The sequence below is a fragment of the Myxocyprinus asiaticus genome, chromosome 37, assembly GCF_019703515.2.
Source record: "Myxocyprinus asiaticus isolate MX2 ecotype Aquarium Trade chromosome 37, UBuf_Myxa_2, whole genome shotgun sequence".
NCBI classification, from domain to species: Eukaryota; Metazoa; Chordata; class Actinopteri; order Cypriniformes; family Catostomidae; genus Myxocyprinus; species Myxocyprinus asiaticus.
The window spans coordinates 19,960,038-19,977,491 of record NC_059380.1 but is presented as its reverse complement, the minus strand read 5'-3'; the positions used below and the strand labels follow the sequence as shown (position 1 = coordinate 19,977,491).

The following is a 17,454-nucleotide window of genomic DNA, read 5'->3' as shown; positions in this document are numbered from 1 at the left end:
AGAGTTTCATGCGCTCTCTCATAACATCCATTTAATCCCCAAACATCACTCATGTAAGGGAGATGCGCTTGTAATTACAGCATTTTAAAGTTCTGGTCATCGCAGGAGATGTTTTGTATAAAGCAGTCAGAGATGCAATGTTTCTTGTCTGTTTCAAAGCTGTAGACGTCTTCCTCAGGAATGGCACCAAAATGTCGAGACATAACAGTTGCCACAAACTGTTATTAAGATGGGATTAACTAGTATTAATGTGCTGTAGGATTACACTAATAGGATTTTAATTTATTACTACACCAGCAATAATCATCTTTTAGGATACGCTGATGATCAATAAATTTGATTTGGGAATAATTTCCAGTTGGTTTCCCCCTTACAGAATTTACAACGGTCACCATAGTTTCTACCAAAATGCCTTAATTATAGCATTGTATTACTTTTGTAACATAATGTTGAAATTAATATGGGATCTCCTTCAAGCATTCAAGAATCTTTGACATTTTATTAGATTTTTTTCCTTTGTATGACTCATATCAAGTTACCACAGTTTTGTTGCCGTAATAATAACTGTGCTAATGATGCCATTTTATTATGAACTATGGGTGTCGGGGTAAATTTTTTAAAAACAACCCCGGCAAATGGATGTCCTGATACATCAATTGCCTCATTCTGATAATAAGCCTGTTTTAACTAGTATTACTGTACTGTAAGATTATTCTAACAAGATAACTGTTTATTTACTACAAAAGCAATAAAAGTGCTTCGGCTGTATGTAGTAAGCTAATGGTTTACTTATCATCACATCCTTTGGATTACCTGTGTAAAAGGGCTTTTGCGATGGGCTCCAAACGACGGAGAGCCACGTCTCCGTCCAGCAGTGTTAGTGGAGGAGAGTTTGAGGACAGCCAAAGCACATCCATACCTTCAACCAGTCGGAAGAGGAGAAGGACCACAAACATACCCACTGTTGACCCAGTGAGTTTAATACACTTAACATATGTATTTAATGTGAGAGCATTGGAGATTGCACATTAACACAATTTTTCCTTATGCACAATGGTAATGCAATAATAAACATTATGTGTTGATGTTTTAACTGCTCTACTCTATACAGATCAAATAACTTCACTGTGTCTAGCTTTATAAACATTGTAGATGTATTTAGTTGTGATGTGTCACCCTTTATCTGTGTCCTGTCTGTTTTATCACAGATTGCTGTGTGTCATGAATTGTACAACACTGTCAGAGACTACAAGGATGATCAGGGCAGGATGCTGTGTGAACTGTTTATCAGAGCACCTAAGAGAAGGTCAGTTAAAAACAGATAAAATACAGGTTTATTCAGTTCAAACTGAACATTGCTTACATTTTTAACATTTCCTACACCATCATAGTTTACTGTTAGGAACTTAATCTGGACCTTTTCCAATGTAACTGCTTTTTGGTCCAGTTTAGGTTTTGTTGAGACCAGTGAAAAAACATCCAAAAAGTGCAGTTTTAACATCCTAATAAAACAAATGGTAACTCCCTCCAGGAACCAGCCGGATTATTATGACGTTGTGTCCCAGCCGATTGACATGATGAAGATCCAACAGAAGCTGAAGATGGAGGAGTATGATGACGTTGAACATCTCACAGCCGATTTTCAGCTCTTATTCAACAATGCCAAGATGTACTACAAAGTATGTTATTACCACAAACAGACCACACCAGTCTCAGTATTATGTTTAATGTCCATGCCTCGTCCAAATCAAATGGAGGAGGGGAGAAAGCATGCAATGTTATTACCTGAACCCTAAAGGGGCTTACCAAAACCTTTGGCACATAACCCTTCTTAGGCTTGATAACAGTATTAGACCAGCCAGGTCCGAATTCCAGACAAGAATCATGGACCAACAGGGCCTGAATGTCCCCAACACACTTTACCGAAGACAAAGCGAGCAACATTGCGATCTTCAAAGAGAGTACGCGCAAACTTACAGCATCAGTCGATTCAAGTACAAGTGCCAGGTCTCAGACCAGGACAGTAGCAGTGCGAAAGGGTTTGAGCCGCCTCACACCTCGTAAAAATTTCACAATCCATCTGTGTCAACCGAGCCCCATTCGGGGCCAAATATGAAGTCTCCACAGCTCCGGCCAAGGATCCCAAATCATGCCTCGGGCTTGCAAGAGCAAATCCCTCCAAGTGGAATTGTCCACTGAGGGGCATCCAACAACTCCACCAGCTCCAGAAACCAAGGACGGTTGGGCCACTCTGGTGCAACCAACAGTACGGTTTCTTTGTCCTCCTGGAATTTCCACAACACCTGGGGTCTGTTCCAAAACCTAGTGAACATCCTCCGGAGGCAGCATTTTAAGGGTAGTTATCTTAATTATGCTGCCTCTTAAGATATCTTGTTTTTGCCAAATTCTAAGGTGTCATCGTATGTATCTTTTTCTGGGTAGGTGATCCCAGAATGCACAGTGATGAGCTGGGCATAAAAATAAATCCACGATGGCGGACGAAGCGAGAGAAATTTAGATTATAAATATAAGTACTTATAATCCATTCAATACTGAAAAGTATGGATAAATAACAGTTTAATATGACACAAAACCGACTATTTTACCCAAAATGTGTGTGTGCCGTGCATATTTAGGCTCTTTAGAGGATTGCATTTTTTTTTCTCGCTTCACCCGAGGAGCGCTATTTGAATGATGCACTGAGCTGCTGCATATGTAGAGTGTTCCAAATCGCTCTCTTATGAGGCATCATTTCAGTAAGGATGCTGCCATAGAAGCTAGCTGCCTATGTAGGCAGGTGACAGCGAGGCAGCTCACTAAGTTTTGGAACAGACCCCATGTGTAGAAAATGGAGAGGGGTGGGGGGGCATAACTGACTGAAATGCTCTCAGAGCTAGAAAGACAGCAAACAGGGGCCTGGGTAGCTCAGGGAGTATTGACGCTGACTACCACCCCTGGAATCGCTAGTTCGAATCCAGGGTGTGCTGAGTGACTCCAGCCAGGTCTCCTAAGCAACCAAATTGGCCCGGTTGCTAGGGAGGGTAGAGTCCTCATAGTCACGATTAGTGGTTCTAGCTCTCAATGGGGCATGTGGTAAGTTGTGCGTGGATCGCAGAGAGTAGCATGAGCCTTTACATGCGCAACGAGCCACGTGATAAGATGCGCGGGTTGACGGTCTCAGAAGCGGAGGCAACTAAGACTTGTCTTCCGCCACCTGGATTGTGGCGAGTAACCGTGCCACCACGGGGACCTACTAAGTAGTGGGAATTGAGCATTCCAAATTGGGAGAAAAGGGGATAAAAAAAAAAAAGACAACAAACAGTTCCAGGCCACGCCTTCCAGGTGCCGAAATCTGGACGTCTGTCACAAAGGGCTCATGTGTAACAAGCCTAACGGGGGGAAACTCTGCAGGAACATGGAGGAGTAGTCCACGCCTTCTTCGGAGCCAGAGCAAGTAAATCCGTGTCAATAAACAAAAGGCTCTTTTATGTGCGTTCACCTGTAATAAAACACACAATAGCAATCACAATATTAGTTGCGTTTCAGACGTGACAGATTAAGGATACACTGACGGAGCACAATGGGAGGTTGAAAATAATCGACTTGCTGGTAAAGTGTGCAGTATCAATGAAGTAAAGGTGGGCATCCAGAGCATGAGAGATGCCTTCACTACCCTGAAGAGAAAAATTCTGATGAAATGGCGCTGCACTCCGATTTATATGCTCGCGATGATGCGCCCATCAGGGGTGAAGTGTCAGTCACCATCTGCCAATAGATTGGTGTGATTTTAAAAGGCTTCAGAGATCATCACTCCTGAGGAATTTCCCCATAGCATCAGGTTTAAACTTTCATTTTAGACAAAAATTAGCCAGTTAGTTCTTGCATTTATTCTCCGCCAGTGAAACGAGAAAGAAGTCAAAGCATCCAGCACAACTCCACTCTCTGCTCTCATACTTTGGTTATAAACTGGTGGTGGTTTCATTCATAATGAATCTGTGTTCTATTGTTGTGAACAACTTGGTGTTGTTTTTCCGAATCAGTTGAGTCAATGACTCAATCGCTCACTTATAACATAAAAGACACTCATTTGTCATCACCTGTTACAAATAGTGAAGCGTCCCAGTGCTGTTGGACTGTACACCAACACTCTTGGAATGCTGTTCGTCCAATCAGATTCGAGGACTGGAATTGACTGTTGTATAAAGATATGAGAGAGATTTTTCTTGTTTTCTTGTTTTAGATCTGCCACCATTTAAGTGAGAAATTTTGTAACTGCAGGAAAAAAAAAACCCAGTCCTAATAAAAGTGTACTGAAACCCCCTTTTCCTGTGCAGCCAGAGACTCCGGAGTACAGAGCAGCTTGTAAGCTGTGGGATCTGTATATTCGCACCAAGAATGAGTTTGTACAGCGAGGGGAGTATGACGAAGATGATGATGATGGGGACGACACACAGGAAAACCATGGAAGCCTCATTGAAGAGGAGGTCAGAGATGGCAGACCCCTTCTCTGTCTTTCTATGTCATTTTGTGCCTTTCTCTATATTTTCTTACACTTATGTCAAGTCGCAAGACATGCTTTTGGTCACCTACTGTATACTATAGAAAGTGGTAACTTGCAATTGTTACCTTAAGGAGCTATTTCTACCTGATCTAACCTTTAAAATGTGTTTTGCTGGTGTAATCTAATATGTACAGGTTGATTCACTGATGTTAAGTAATATTTTTATTTGGAGAAAAAAAAAATATTATTTTTTATGTTATTACATGAAGTACATTTTATTTCAGTGTTGTAAAATGTGAATTATTTGTGTCCAGACAAGTTTATTCTGATTTGTTTTGTGTTTCCAGTCTGTTTCAAGCCTAAAGGAAGTTCTCGGACAGCTTCTGGATGCTGTGCTGACTTACACAGAACATGGACGTCTTATTAGTGAACTGTTCCAGAGGCTTCCCTCTAAAGTGGTATGTGAAAATCTTCCAGATTCTTTTTACAGCCTAATAGCACCTGCACACACTATTGTTTGGATAATATTTGCTATTATTCTTTTATTTTTAAAATCAATTTACCTTCTTTTTCAGCAATATCCAGATTATTACGCTATTATTAAAGAACCAATAGACCTAAAGGCCATTGCCCACAGAATACAGGTATCTTTCATGACTATCATGTATAGCATATGTAATAGCATCATTTATTCTTTATTTTATTTGGAAGTTTATCTCTTTTTTCAATAGATGGGCTTCTACAAAAGTGTAAACCATATGGTAAAAGATATTGACCTGTTAGTCAAAAATGCCAAAACCTACAACGAACCTGGATCACAAGTGTTTAAAGTAATGTATCCCTGGTATACAACCTCTATCATATCTTAGACATTAATTCTTTTGCCTGTTGTAGCAATTGATGTAATGTAAAATCATAAATATTTTCAGGATGCAAACACAATCAAAAAGATCTTTGCACAGAGGAAGATGGAGCTTGAACATGCTGAACCGGTTAAAACCAGCATCAGAATCAGGTATTTTATCTCAATGAGGTCTTATAATACTGTAGGTGTGTCATGTAAGTCAGTCATGGCAAACATGTGAATGTAATATACAGGTGCATCTCAATAAATTAGAATGTCGTGGAAAAGTTCATTTATTTCAGTAATTCAACTCAAATTGTGAAACTCGTGTATTAAATAAATTCAATGCACACAGACTGAAGTAGTTTAAGTCTTTGGTTCTTTTAATTGTGATGATTTTGGCTCACATTTAACAAAAACCCACCAATTCACTATCTCAAAAAATTAGAATATGGTGACATGCCAATCAGCTAATCAACTCAAAACACCTGCAAAGGTTTCCTGAGCCTTCAAAATGGTCTCTCAGTTTGGTTCACTAGGCTACACAATCATGGGGAAGACTGCTGATCTGACAGTTGTCCAGAAGACAATTATTGACACCCTTCACAAGGAGGGTAAGCCACAAACATTCATTGCCAAAGAAGCTGGCTGTTCACAGAGTGCTGTATCCAAGCATGTTAACAGAAAGTTGAGTGGAAGGAAAAAGTGTGGAAGAAGAAGATGCACAACCAACCAAGAGAACTGCAGCCTTATGATTGTCCAGCAAAATCGATTCAAGAATTTGGGTGAACTTCACAAGGAATGGACTGAGGCTGGGGTCAAGGCCTCAAGAGCCACCACACACAGACATGTCAAGGAATTTGGCTACAGTATTCCTCTTGTTAAGCCACTCCTGAACTACAGACAACGTCAGAGGCGTCTTACCTGGGCTAAGGAGAAGAAGAACTGGACTGTTGCCCAGTGGTCCAAAGTCCTCTTTTCAGATGAGAGCAAGTTTTGTATTTCATTTGTAAACCAAGGTCCTAGAGTCTGGAGGAAGGGTGGAGAAGCTCATAGCCCAAGTTGCTTGAAGTCCAGTGTTAAGTTTCCACAGTCTGTGATGATTTGGGGTGCAATGTCATCTGCTGGTGTTGGTCCATTGTGTTTTTTGAAAAGCAAAGTCACTGCACCCGTTTACCAAGAAATTGTGGAGCACTTCATGCTTCCTTCTGCTGACCAGCTTTTTAAAGATGCTGATTTCATTTTCCAGCAGGATTTGGCACCTGCCCACACTGCCAAAAGCACCAAAAGTTGGTTAAATGACCATGGTGTTGGTGTGCTTGACTGGCCAGCAAACTCATCAGACCTGAACCCCATAGAGAATCTATGGGGTATTGTCAAGAGGAAAATGAGAAACAAGAGACCAAAAAATGCAGATGAGCTGAAGGCCACTGTCAAAGAAACCTGGGCTTCCATACCACCTCAGCAGTGCCACAAACTGATCACCTCCATGCCACGCCGAATTGAGGCAGTAATTAAAGCAAAAGGAGCCCCTACCAAGTATTGAGTACATATACAGTAAATGAACATACTTTCCAGAAGGCCAACAATTCACTAAAAATGTTTTTTTTATTGGTCTTATGACGTATTCTAATTTTTTGAGATAGTGAATTGGTGGGTTTTTGTTAAATGTGAGCCAAAATCATCACAATTAAAAGAACCAAAGACTTAAACTACTTCAGTCTGTGTGCACTGAATTTATTTAATACACGAGTTTCACAATTTGAGTTGAATTACTGAAATAAATGAACTTTTCCACGACATTCTAATTTATTGAGATGCACCTGTATTATACAGTTGAAGTCAGAAGTTTACATACACTTAGGTTGAAGTCATTAAAACTAATTTTTTAACCACTCCACAGGTTTAATATTAGCAAACTATAGTTTTGGCAAGTCATTTAGGACATCTACTTTGTGCATGACACGAGTAATTAGTCCAACAATTGTTTACAGACAGATTGTTTCACTTTTAATTACAATATCACAATTCTAGTGGGTCATAAGTTTACATACACTAAGTTAACTGTGCCTTTAAGCAGCTTGGAAAATTCCAGAAAATGATGTCAAGCCTTTAGACAATTAGACAATTAGCTTCTGATAGGAGGTGTACTGAATTGGAGGTGTACCTGTGGATGTATTTTAAGGCCTACCTTCAAACTCAGTGCCTCTTTGCTTGAAATCATGAAAAAAAAAAAAAAAAAAAATCAGCCAAGACCTCACAAAAAAAAAAATTGTGGACCTCCACAAGTCTGGTTCATCCTTGGGAGCAATTTCCAAACACCTGAAGGTGCCACGTTCATCTGTACAAACAATAGTATGCAAGTATAACCGGTTCACTTCACAAAATAGATGGCATCATGAGGAAGGAAAATGATGTGGATATATTGAAGCAACATCTCAAGACATCAGCCAGGAATTTAAAACTCGGTCGCAAATGGGTATTCCAAATGGACAATGACCCCAAGCATACCTCCAATGTTGTAAAATGGCTTAAGGACAACAAAGTCAAGGTATTGGAGTGGCCATCACAAAGTCCTGACCTCAATCTGATAGAAAAGTTGTGGGCAGACCTGAAAAAGTGTGTGTGAGCAAGGAGGCCTACAATCCTGACTCAGTTACACCAGTTCTGTCTGGAGGAATGGGCCAAAATTCCAGCAACTTATTGTGAGAAGCTTGTGGAAGGCTACCCAAAACATTTGACCCAAGTTAAACAATTTAAAGGCAATGCTACCAAATACTAACAAAGTGTATGTAAACTTCTTACCCACTGGGAATGTGATGAAAGAAATAAAAGCTAAAATAAATAATTCTCTCTACTGTTATTCTGACATTTCACATTCTTAAAATAAAATAGTGATCCTAACTGACCTAAAACAGGGAATGTTTTCTCCGATTAAATGTCAGAGTTTAAATGTATTTGGCTAAGGTGTATGTACACTTCTGACTTCATTTGTAAGTACTAAAGGAATAGTTCACCCAAAAATTTAAAGTTTGTCATCATTTAATTTATTCACCCTTATGTCGTTCTAAACCTGTATGACTTTCATTCTTCTGCGGAAAACAAAAAAAGATATTTAAAGCTAATCTGAATATAAAAGCAGTAAATGGTGACTCACTTTAAGGCTTAGAAAAACAAAACAATAGTGTCATAAAAGTGGTCCGTGTGAATCATGCGTCATCTTCCAACTCTTCTGAAGGCATTCATAACACCAAACCTTATTGGTTCTTGTGTGCCTTGTGACCAAACGTCATGAGTTTTGATGTTATTGACGTGTCGCCATATTTGATTTGTGCTTTGTTTACAGGAGTTGATCAATGATTTGCTTTGATTTGAGAGCGAATGGCTTAAATTTCGGCCTTTTTATCATGCAAAGTGATTGTATGCCTTCATAAGATTTGGAATATGACGCACAATTGGTATGGACTACTATTATTACAAGTTTGGGTGTTTTTTGTGTGTTTTTTTTTTTTTTTTTTTAAAGTTAGTCACCATCTGTTGCTATTGTAATGAAATCAGCGAACGGAAAATCTTTTAAAATATCTCCTTTTGTGTTCCGCAGAAGAAAGAAATTCATATGGGTTTGGAATGACATACAGTGAGTTAATAATGAGAAAATGTTCATTTTAGGGTGAACTAGTCTTGTGAATTAAAACAAGTTACCTCATCACAGTGTGATAAAGTCAGAAATGTCATAATTCAGGTTTTATAAGCTGGCTTTTTAGCTTACTCAGGTGTTATTAACAATTATTACTTGGCTCTCTGGAATACTTATTGTTTGGTTTGGTTTGGTTTGGTCAGTCGTGGCATTCTGCAATATCTTTGTGTAAAGACTGATAAAACCTTTCACAGTTATCGCAGACAACCTATTTGCTACATAGCTGTGCTAGTTTCTGGTCTCTTCTCACATAATAAAATAATATAGACTCAAATCAATATTTCATGCCCATTGATTTATATATTAAGCATCCTCCACTTCGTATCGGGGTCAAGATCATCCTTTCTGGGCGTATTTTTTGTGGTAATGACAAGCTGGCTGAACATTATCCATGATATATATGATGTTTTAAAAATATTTGGTCATTGACAATATAATATATGTGCTGTGTCCACTTCATTTAACAATTAAAATCCAAATTTGATATTCAAACATGCACATTTCTATTCTTCTTTTTGATGGCATACATTGTTAACAGTGTTGATTTGATTACACTATATCATTAAAATCAGATATTGTTATGTGAGCAGGAATAGAAGGTTTGCACAAGGAGACCGTCTCTCCTCCATCACTACAGCTCTGCAGTATGGATCAGAGAGCGAAGAGGACGCCATTCTGACTGGTATCTTGGGCATAATGATTTTTATATGCAAAATTTCACAGGTTGTTGTAGCATCAGACTTAACACCTACAAAAATATTTGAAAACCCCAAATTTCAGTTGTGTCTTACTTTGATTTGGTAAACACTTGTGCATTGGCATACATAGTATATTAATTTGATTTGTTGTATCCATGTCTTCAAGGCTCTGTTCATTACGAAGAGGGTGAATCTGAGGCTGAGAGCATCCACTCCAGCATAGACATGGCAAACCCTGTCTTCCAGATGTATGAGGCAGTGCGGGGCGGCAGGAATAGCCAGGGGCAGCTCTTAGCCGAGCCCTTTCTTCAGCTGCCCTCTAGGAAGGACTACCCCGATTACTTCCAGCAAATCAGCCATCCAATCTCTCTCCAGCAGATAAGGTACAACAGAATAACAGCAGGCATTGCGGGATAAACGGCACTTTTGGTTTCGAAAAGTCATTGATTAAAATGACCCCCACTGTTTCAATACAGGTGTCTTCAGTGATAAACCCAGATTATGTTTGCTAACTCAGCCCAAACCCAGATTTGATTAAACATTCTGTTAATTGTCTTATAATTACCGGTAGGTGGCATCATGTTGAGATAAACATAATTACTCACTTGTTCATTCTGCAGTCTTACCTGTTAGTAAGGCATAATTGATGACAGACCGTTAAATTATTATAAAGGTCTGGAGACGATTATTCAGCTTATATCATTGTTACCACACCTAGACATTTTTTAGCTTTTTGTCTCAATATTTTCAGGTTTTCATCCCTAAAACATTCTAGTGTGTCAAAGTCACCCACGGTTCTGTGTGTGCGCGCGATGTCTCTGTTTCAGGGAATATACATTTATTTGTAATTTTTATACAATTGGTAGGCTGTTCGGCTCTTTGAAATAAAAAAAGTATATAATTTGGCAAAGTGAGATGAAACCGTAATGCTGTCAAGACGTAGAACTACCTCATAGCCTTGCAGTGACTGAAAAATAACCAACACCTTAGAACATCTGTCAACCAATCAGAATCAAGCATTCAACAGTGCCCTGGTATAACTCTATGTACATGTTCAAGTTACTTATTTTTTTGTCTCTCTTCAGGGGTAAGATGAAGACTAATGAGTATGAAAGTGTGGAACAGATAGATGCAGATCTCAACCTGATGTTTGAGAACGCAAAGCGTTACAATGTTCCCAACTCTCAAATCTACAAGCGTGTCATAAAGTTGCAGCACATATTGCAGGTAATACAGAGTACACATATAAACGGTGTTCCATTCTGTGCCAGTCGCAGATTTAGAGTTACAGTGTCAGGGGTGCTGTAACAGGGGGAAATGTTGGGATGATTCTAAAGGCCCAAGACAGATAGAGGGCTTTCTATTAAAAAATCTAATAGAAAACCTTTTTTAAATAAAGCTTTCTGGAGCACTGGGTCTTTCATTATAAATATATTGAAAATTGTCATTTTGTCATTAAAAAAGAGTAGCAATTTTGAAACATACTGTATGTATAAAAATTATATCTATCTATCTATCTATCTATATATATCTATATATATATATATATATATATATATATATATCATCAACCAAGTAAATAGGCAAGACAAGGGCTTTATATATTAATTATGAAAATAATGTATTGTGTAAAATCAATATTCAAGCATGTAGATTAGAAAATAAATGGTTTTGGTCTGAACAGTAACAGTGCAGTAAAAGCATTTGTGTTACTGTACTTGTAATTAGACCACATTTCATTTAAAATACACATAATCAGATAACCGTTACTTTTATATGGATTACATGATTACATATTAACTACATTGCCTGTCAGACAAGGGCAATACATTGTTAATTTGTAATTTTCTGAGTGTGCCCCTAAATTTTAAAAGAGCGTTTAGACCCTGGAGTAGCGAGTTCAAATCCAGGGTGTTCTGAGTGACTCCAGCCAAGTCTCCTAAGCAACCAAATTGGCCCGGTTGCTAGTGAGGGTAGAGTCACATGGGGTAACCTCCTCATGGTCACGATTAGTGGTTCTTGCTCTCAATGGGGCGTGTGGTAAATTGTGCGTGGATCAAGGAGAGTAGCATGAGCCTCCATATGCGGAGTCTCCGCGGTGTCATGCACAACGAGCCACGTGATAAGATGCACGGATTGCCTATTTCAGAAGTGGAGGCAACTGAGACTTGTCCTCCGCCATCTGGACTGACGTGAGTAACCGCGCCACCATGAGGACCTACTAATTAGTGGGAATTGGGCATTCCAGATTAGGGGGGGAAAAAAGGGGATAAAATAAAATAAAATAAATAAATAAATAAAAGAGCATTTAGAGGCTCTGAAATATGTGTGGAAGGGTTTTATGCTATGTTATTTTAAAACTTCCCCCCAAAAATGTGAAATTGTACACAAAAGTCAGAATTGTAATTGTTTTACGGTTTTAATTCCTCTTGTGCTTAGTCTTTTGTTTTTATGTGTGAAACAGAAGTATTCCACACCAAGATGCTCTTTATTTTTGCAGCGAATTCTACAAAATTGTGCAGTTATTTTTTTACATTTGAATAATGAAATAGCTTGAAATGGGTGCTTTAAGCTTATTATATTTTTTAAGTACTTGTGGACCTGTGTTTATCTCATATTTTTCACCTCTCATGAGTTTGCATTCCTAGTTCCAAACCCATATAGATTTTTTTTCTTCTTAGAACACTTTAAAGAGTGTACTGGTTGCTCTTTTACATTGCAGTGAATGAGGACTGGAGGTTTCAAGCTTCATAAAGGACACAGAAGCAACATAAAAGCATCATAAAAGTAGTCTATATTACTTTTGTGCTATATTCCATATTCCAAAATCATCCAGCAATTTTGGGTGGGAAACAGATGGAAATCTGAGTTGTTACTGAGTCATGATGTGATTGTTTTGTCCAGATCTATTAAATTATTCAAAAAAGCATAATAAATGCAATTCACACAAAACAGTTACTTGAATACATCTCTTCTATGATAAGCATATTTTCAGTTTCTTAGTTCCAAGTCATTTTGATATTTTTCTGGGGCCTGAAGTCAAAAATGTCTTGTGGTTAAACCGTCCAGAGACAGAAAAATATGTCAAAGTCTATTTAAAAGCTGAAATTCTTTAAAAAAAGAAATGTTGGCATGAGTAGTGCAGAATAATCTTCAAATCAAGGTCATGTGATATAACCAACATCAAGGAAGCCTTTTTGTTGTATATGTTGGAAAAAAAAAAAAAACAGAGAAGACCCGTTGAGACCCCCAAGACTGAGTGTGAAGTTTTTATATCCAATATTTTAACATTTTTATGAAAAGGCACATTTTCTTCAGGTCATTTGGTGTAACCATAAAATAACTTCCTGATATTCTAGATTAAAAAAATTATAATATCTACCTAAAATGTGATTGAAAACGTTTTTGAAAATAATTATTAATTTCTGTACACTCTCATTTATTCAAGGAGCAAGGAAAGTATATTAAAAAGTATATTATTTGTAGAAACTGCTATAAATGTTTTTCAAAAATGTATGAAACCAAATTGGACACATTTCTAAGAACTTGACACATGTGTTTTAAACCATTTTAGATATGCACTAGAGATGCACTCTTGTAATTCAGATTTTTAAAAGATATCTCAGTTTTGTCACTTCGGACAACCTTATTTGTTAGTGACCCACTCACTGAAGATCTTGACATTTGCTTTAGCTCTCCTTGGCTTGTTCATAGGGGAAGTTGCCGTGTCCAATTAATGAATGATTTATTATTTTGAGGACCATCTTTTCAATGAATCGGTTGATCTGGTTCACAAAACAAGTCTGAACGACTCATTCATAAATCAGACACCGCTACTTTTCTCATGAACTCTCAATGCCATTCATTTGCAACTATATGGACAAAAGCGACCAGTACATTCTTCACATTTTGTTTCTGTTCAGTTTACGTTCCATGCGAGAAAGAAAGTCATATGGGATCAGGTTGAGTTAACGATGACAGAATTTCTTTTTTTATTATCTCTTAAGTGCCTCAAGAGTTCAAGAATATAAAAAGGCACCACTAGTTGATAGTAATATCGCTGTTTGTTTGTGTGTATGTTCAGATGAAGAGAAAAGAACTGATGAGGAGGTATGATGAAGATGGGGACAGTATGCTCTCATCCACTCTTTCTGATGGAGGCAGCATCAAGCGCAAGAGGTACATAATTGCTTCTTGTGCTAATGATGATTGGGAGTGTTATCAAACATGTCAAACATACATCTACAGATATACTGAACTTCTTGTAGTTCATCTCAAGGGCTAGTATTTAATCTTTGAGCCTTTGTAAGTGTTGCATTGGATCAGCTGTTTCACCTCAGTTCGAAACCTTTGAGGTCTTCATTGACAATTTACTTTCTTAACATGGCAGCCATAAGAAGAACACAAAGAAGAACCGCATGAAGGCTCTGTACGCTGCTGTTGCAGAGGCTCGGGAGATGGGCACAGGTCGGAGGCTCTGTGACCTCTTCATGGTCAAACCTTCGAAGAAAGACTACCCAAACTACTACAAAATCATATTAGAGCCAATGGACCTAAGGACCATAGACCACAACATCCGCTCCGACAGGTATCCCAGTGAGGACTCCATGATGGAGGATATGAAGCTGATGTTTCGTAATGCACGTCACTACAATGAAGAAGGCTCACAGGTGAGTGTGACAACATATGAGGATTTTTATTACACTTGGAAAGACCTTATAGAGTAACTTTGTATTAAAAGAACCCCTGAATTAATAAACTTTGTGAAGCTTTGAACAGAAGCAGTGAGGTGTTAAAATACAGATTGCACTATATTTTTCTTGACTTGCATGTTAACTGGTTTGACTCTAGGTTTATAATGACGCCAATATTCTGGAGAAGATATTAAGAGAAAAACGAAGGGAACTCGGTCCCCCGCCAGATGATGATGACATTATTTCACCCAAGCTGAAAATGAGTATGTTTTAAATGCATGTAGACACCTTACTGTGTAGTTCACTTTGTCTTAGTTTTGTTGTCTATTTCTACACATGCATTAATATTTGTAGGATGCTCCATGTAGGACAATTTTTCATCAGTGAACTTAAATCAGCAAATATAATCCAATTTAAAGCAATAGTTCACCCCAAAATGAAAATGATCTTATCATTTACTCACCCTCATACCATCCCAGATGTGTATGACTTTCTTCAGCAGAACACAAACAAAGATTTTTAGAAAAAAAGCTCCAAAAAAGCACAGACTCCAGTGGTTAAATCCATTTCTTCAGAAGTGATATGATAGGTGTGGGTGAGAAACAGAATTTTTTTACTATAAATGTCTACTTTCACCAGCCCTCCTAAGAACTATTTTTGCTTGAGTTGTTCTTCTTTTATTTTCAGCGATTCGCATTCTTTGTGCATTTCGCCACCTAATGGGCTGGGAGAAGAATTTATAGTTAAAAGGATAAAAAATATTGATCTGTTTCTCACCCACAAATATCATATCACTGCTGAAGACATAGATTTAACCACTGGAGTCTCGTTGATTACTTTTATGCTGCCTTTATGTGCTTTTAGGTGCTTCAGAATTGTGGTCACCATTCACTTGCATTGTATGGACCAACAGAGCTGAGATATTTATCTAAAAATCTTTGTTTGTGTTCAGCAGAAGAAAGAAAGTCACACACATCTGGGATGGCATGAAGGTGAGTAAATTATGAGAGAATTTTCCTTTTTGTGTGAACTATTTCTTTAACCTCTTAAACCCAGAGCAACCCGGTACCGGGCCATCAAGTGGGCGCTGATCACAAAAAAAGAATATTACTCAACAACCACTCACATGACCTATGTAAATTAAGTGTAATTTTAAAGCTTAGACTCTTTACAATGTATATAGCTGATCTGACCAATTATAAAATACTGCTTTTAAATTTGCTGATAAATTAGAACAGTTCCATTTAAAAAAAAATTGCAAATTTGCGATAACAACAATCATATAAAAAAAACAGTAAAAAAGATCAAAAAGATCACACAGCCATGTGTTATATATCTTTGGAAAGGTCTTGATTAGCAGAATATAACAAGCAAATCTGTTTCATTCATAGACCAAACTACAGTGAGTTTTAGAGTGTGAAATTTAAATGTATTTATCAAAAAAATTATAAACAGCCTTTCCGTCACATTTTGGAAAAATAAACATTATATAGACCTATGAGGTCATAAAAAGATATTGCTCAAAGAGTGTCAAGAAAGCTACCAAAGGCCAGCATGAATATGGATCGTTATAGCAACACTGTTCTCTGGGAGGTCTCACTGAAATACATACAATCATTTACATCATAGATGTGTCAGATGGCTGTGGTTGGGTATCTATAGTGTCAGATTACATATTTGGGCATGTGATGTGTCCCACTTGTGGACCTGAACCAGAGCACACAAGAGGGCGCTCAACGCACATTTTTTGGAGTGATGGAATAAGTGATGGAAAAAGGAGCCAAAGTGCACTGAAATGTATCAAATGGGACTAATAACTTCTCCAAGCAATAATTAATGTGTTTTATTTAACATTAAAACAGAAAAATGAAAACAGAATTTTCAGTTTTTCTGTTTTAATATTAAATAAAACACATTAATTATTGCGTGGAGAGTTTATTTGGACACTTTGATACTTGGATAAATAAAAGTCCACCTTGGAAACCATGATTCAGTATGCTATAAGTTTGGATTGCTTTGTCCTATCAACAAATTGTTTTTTTCCTGGTATAGTTGACATGTTGGAGAACAACACCAAAGTAAATTTTTTGGCCATCCAGACTTACTGTCTAAAAGGTATAATGTAAAACTGAATAATAACTAAAAAAACAAATTTAAGAAAAAGTTTATTTTTAATGTTTTGTGTTTTGTCAGCATTGTTGTAGCATAAGAGTCTCTGAGCGGGATCCAAATATATTTTCTTACATTTTGAAAGGTTTTCTAAAAATGTATACCATGCAATTGCCGTTCTTTGCATTTTTTAAAAGTTATAAGCTCTTACTTTTGGGTATGCCATTTTAGCGGAAATCCATCAAAATGCCTTCAGGGTGTAAGGGGTTAAAGACGAAGCGTATAATTTTTGCACTAGTGGCACCAATCAGAATGGCAATACATGATTGTTTCTCAAACACATCTACCACTCATTACGCTCTACTAAACAGTTTATCACAGGTAATCCCGCCTCCAGTTTATACATCATTGGATTTAAAACCAGAAGTTGACCATATCATGCCCCACAAACAAACAGAGAAATGTTTTGAAAGTGTCACAGAGCCACAGTGTTAATACTTTTTGTGAAATCAACCTAAGAATTACTTATTCTGGGACAGGAGAAAGTATTTTAATATCAGAAAAAATATATTAAAAAAAGACATTTAACTTTTAATCTGATTTATTTTATTGAGTCACGTCTCAGGGGTGTGGACTTTGCTAATAAATTACCCAGAAATAAAAATTGTCACCACTTACCCTAATGTTGTTTCAAACCCATATGACTTTCTTCTGTGGGCACAAAATAATATTTGTTTGGCTGTATGGTAGCCTCAGTCACCATTTGCATGTATTGCATCTTCTATCCATACAATAAAAGGGAATGGTGACTGGGGGTGTCATTCTGCCAGACAGCTCCTTTTGTGTTTCACAGAAGAAAGAAATCATATGGGTTTGGAACGACATGAGGGCGAGTAAATGATTAAAGTATT

General features: G+C 37.6%; 1 protein-coding gene across 3 annotated transcripts in view; it reads left to right on the top strand.

Annotated features, from left to right (window-relative positions):
* The window catches only part of pbrm1 (polybromo 1), a 36,690-nt gene that overhangs the window by 483 nt on the left and 18,753 nt on the right, over window positions 1–17,454 (top strand). For all 3 annotated transcript variants that reach the window (XM_051675586.1, XM_051675584.1, XM_051675585.1), the window contains exons 2-15: window positions 825–972; window positions 1,209–1,306; window positions 1,532–1,679; window positions 4,335–4,484; window positions 4,849–4,959; window positions 5,077–5,145; window positions 5,233–5,331; window positions 5,431–5,516; window positions 9,633–9,724; window positions 9,907–10,123; window positions 10,826–10,967; window positions 13,825–13,919; window positions 14,131–14,410; window positions 14,592–14,697. In XM_051675586.1, coding sequence (XP_051531546.1) covers window positions 835–972; window positions 1,209–1,306; window positions 1,532–1,679; window positions 4,335–4,484; window positions 4,849–4,959; window positions 5,077–5,145; window positions 5,233–5,331; window positions 5,431–5,516; window positions 9,633–9,724; window positions 9,907–10,123; window positions 10,826–10,967; window positions 13,825–13,919; window positions 14,131–14,410; window positions 14,592–14,697 — 1,831 coding nt within the window. In that variant the 5' untranslated portion in view covers window positions 825–834. The remainder of the gene's footprint in view (window positions 1–824; window positions 973–1,208; window positions 1,307–1,531; window positions 1,680–4,334; window positions 4,485–4,848; window positions 4,960–5,076; window positions 5,146–5,232; window positions 5,332–5,430; window positions 5,517–9,632; window positions 9,725–9,906; window positions 10,124–10,825; window positions 10,968–13,824; window positions 13,920–14,130; window positions 14,411–14,591; window positions 14,698–17,454) is intronic.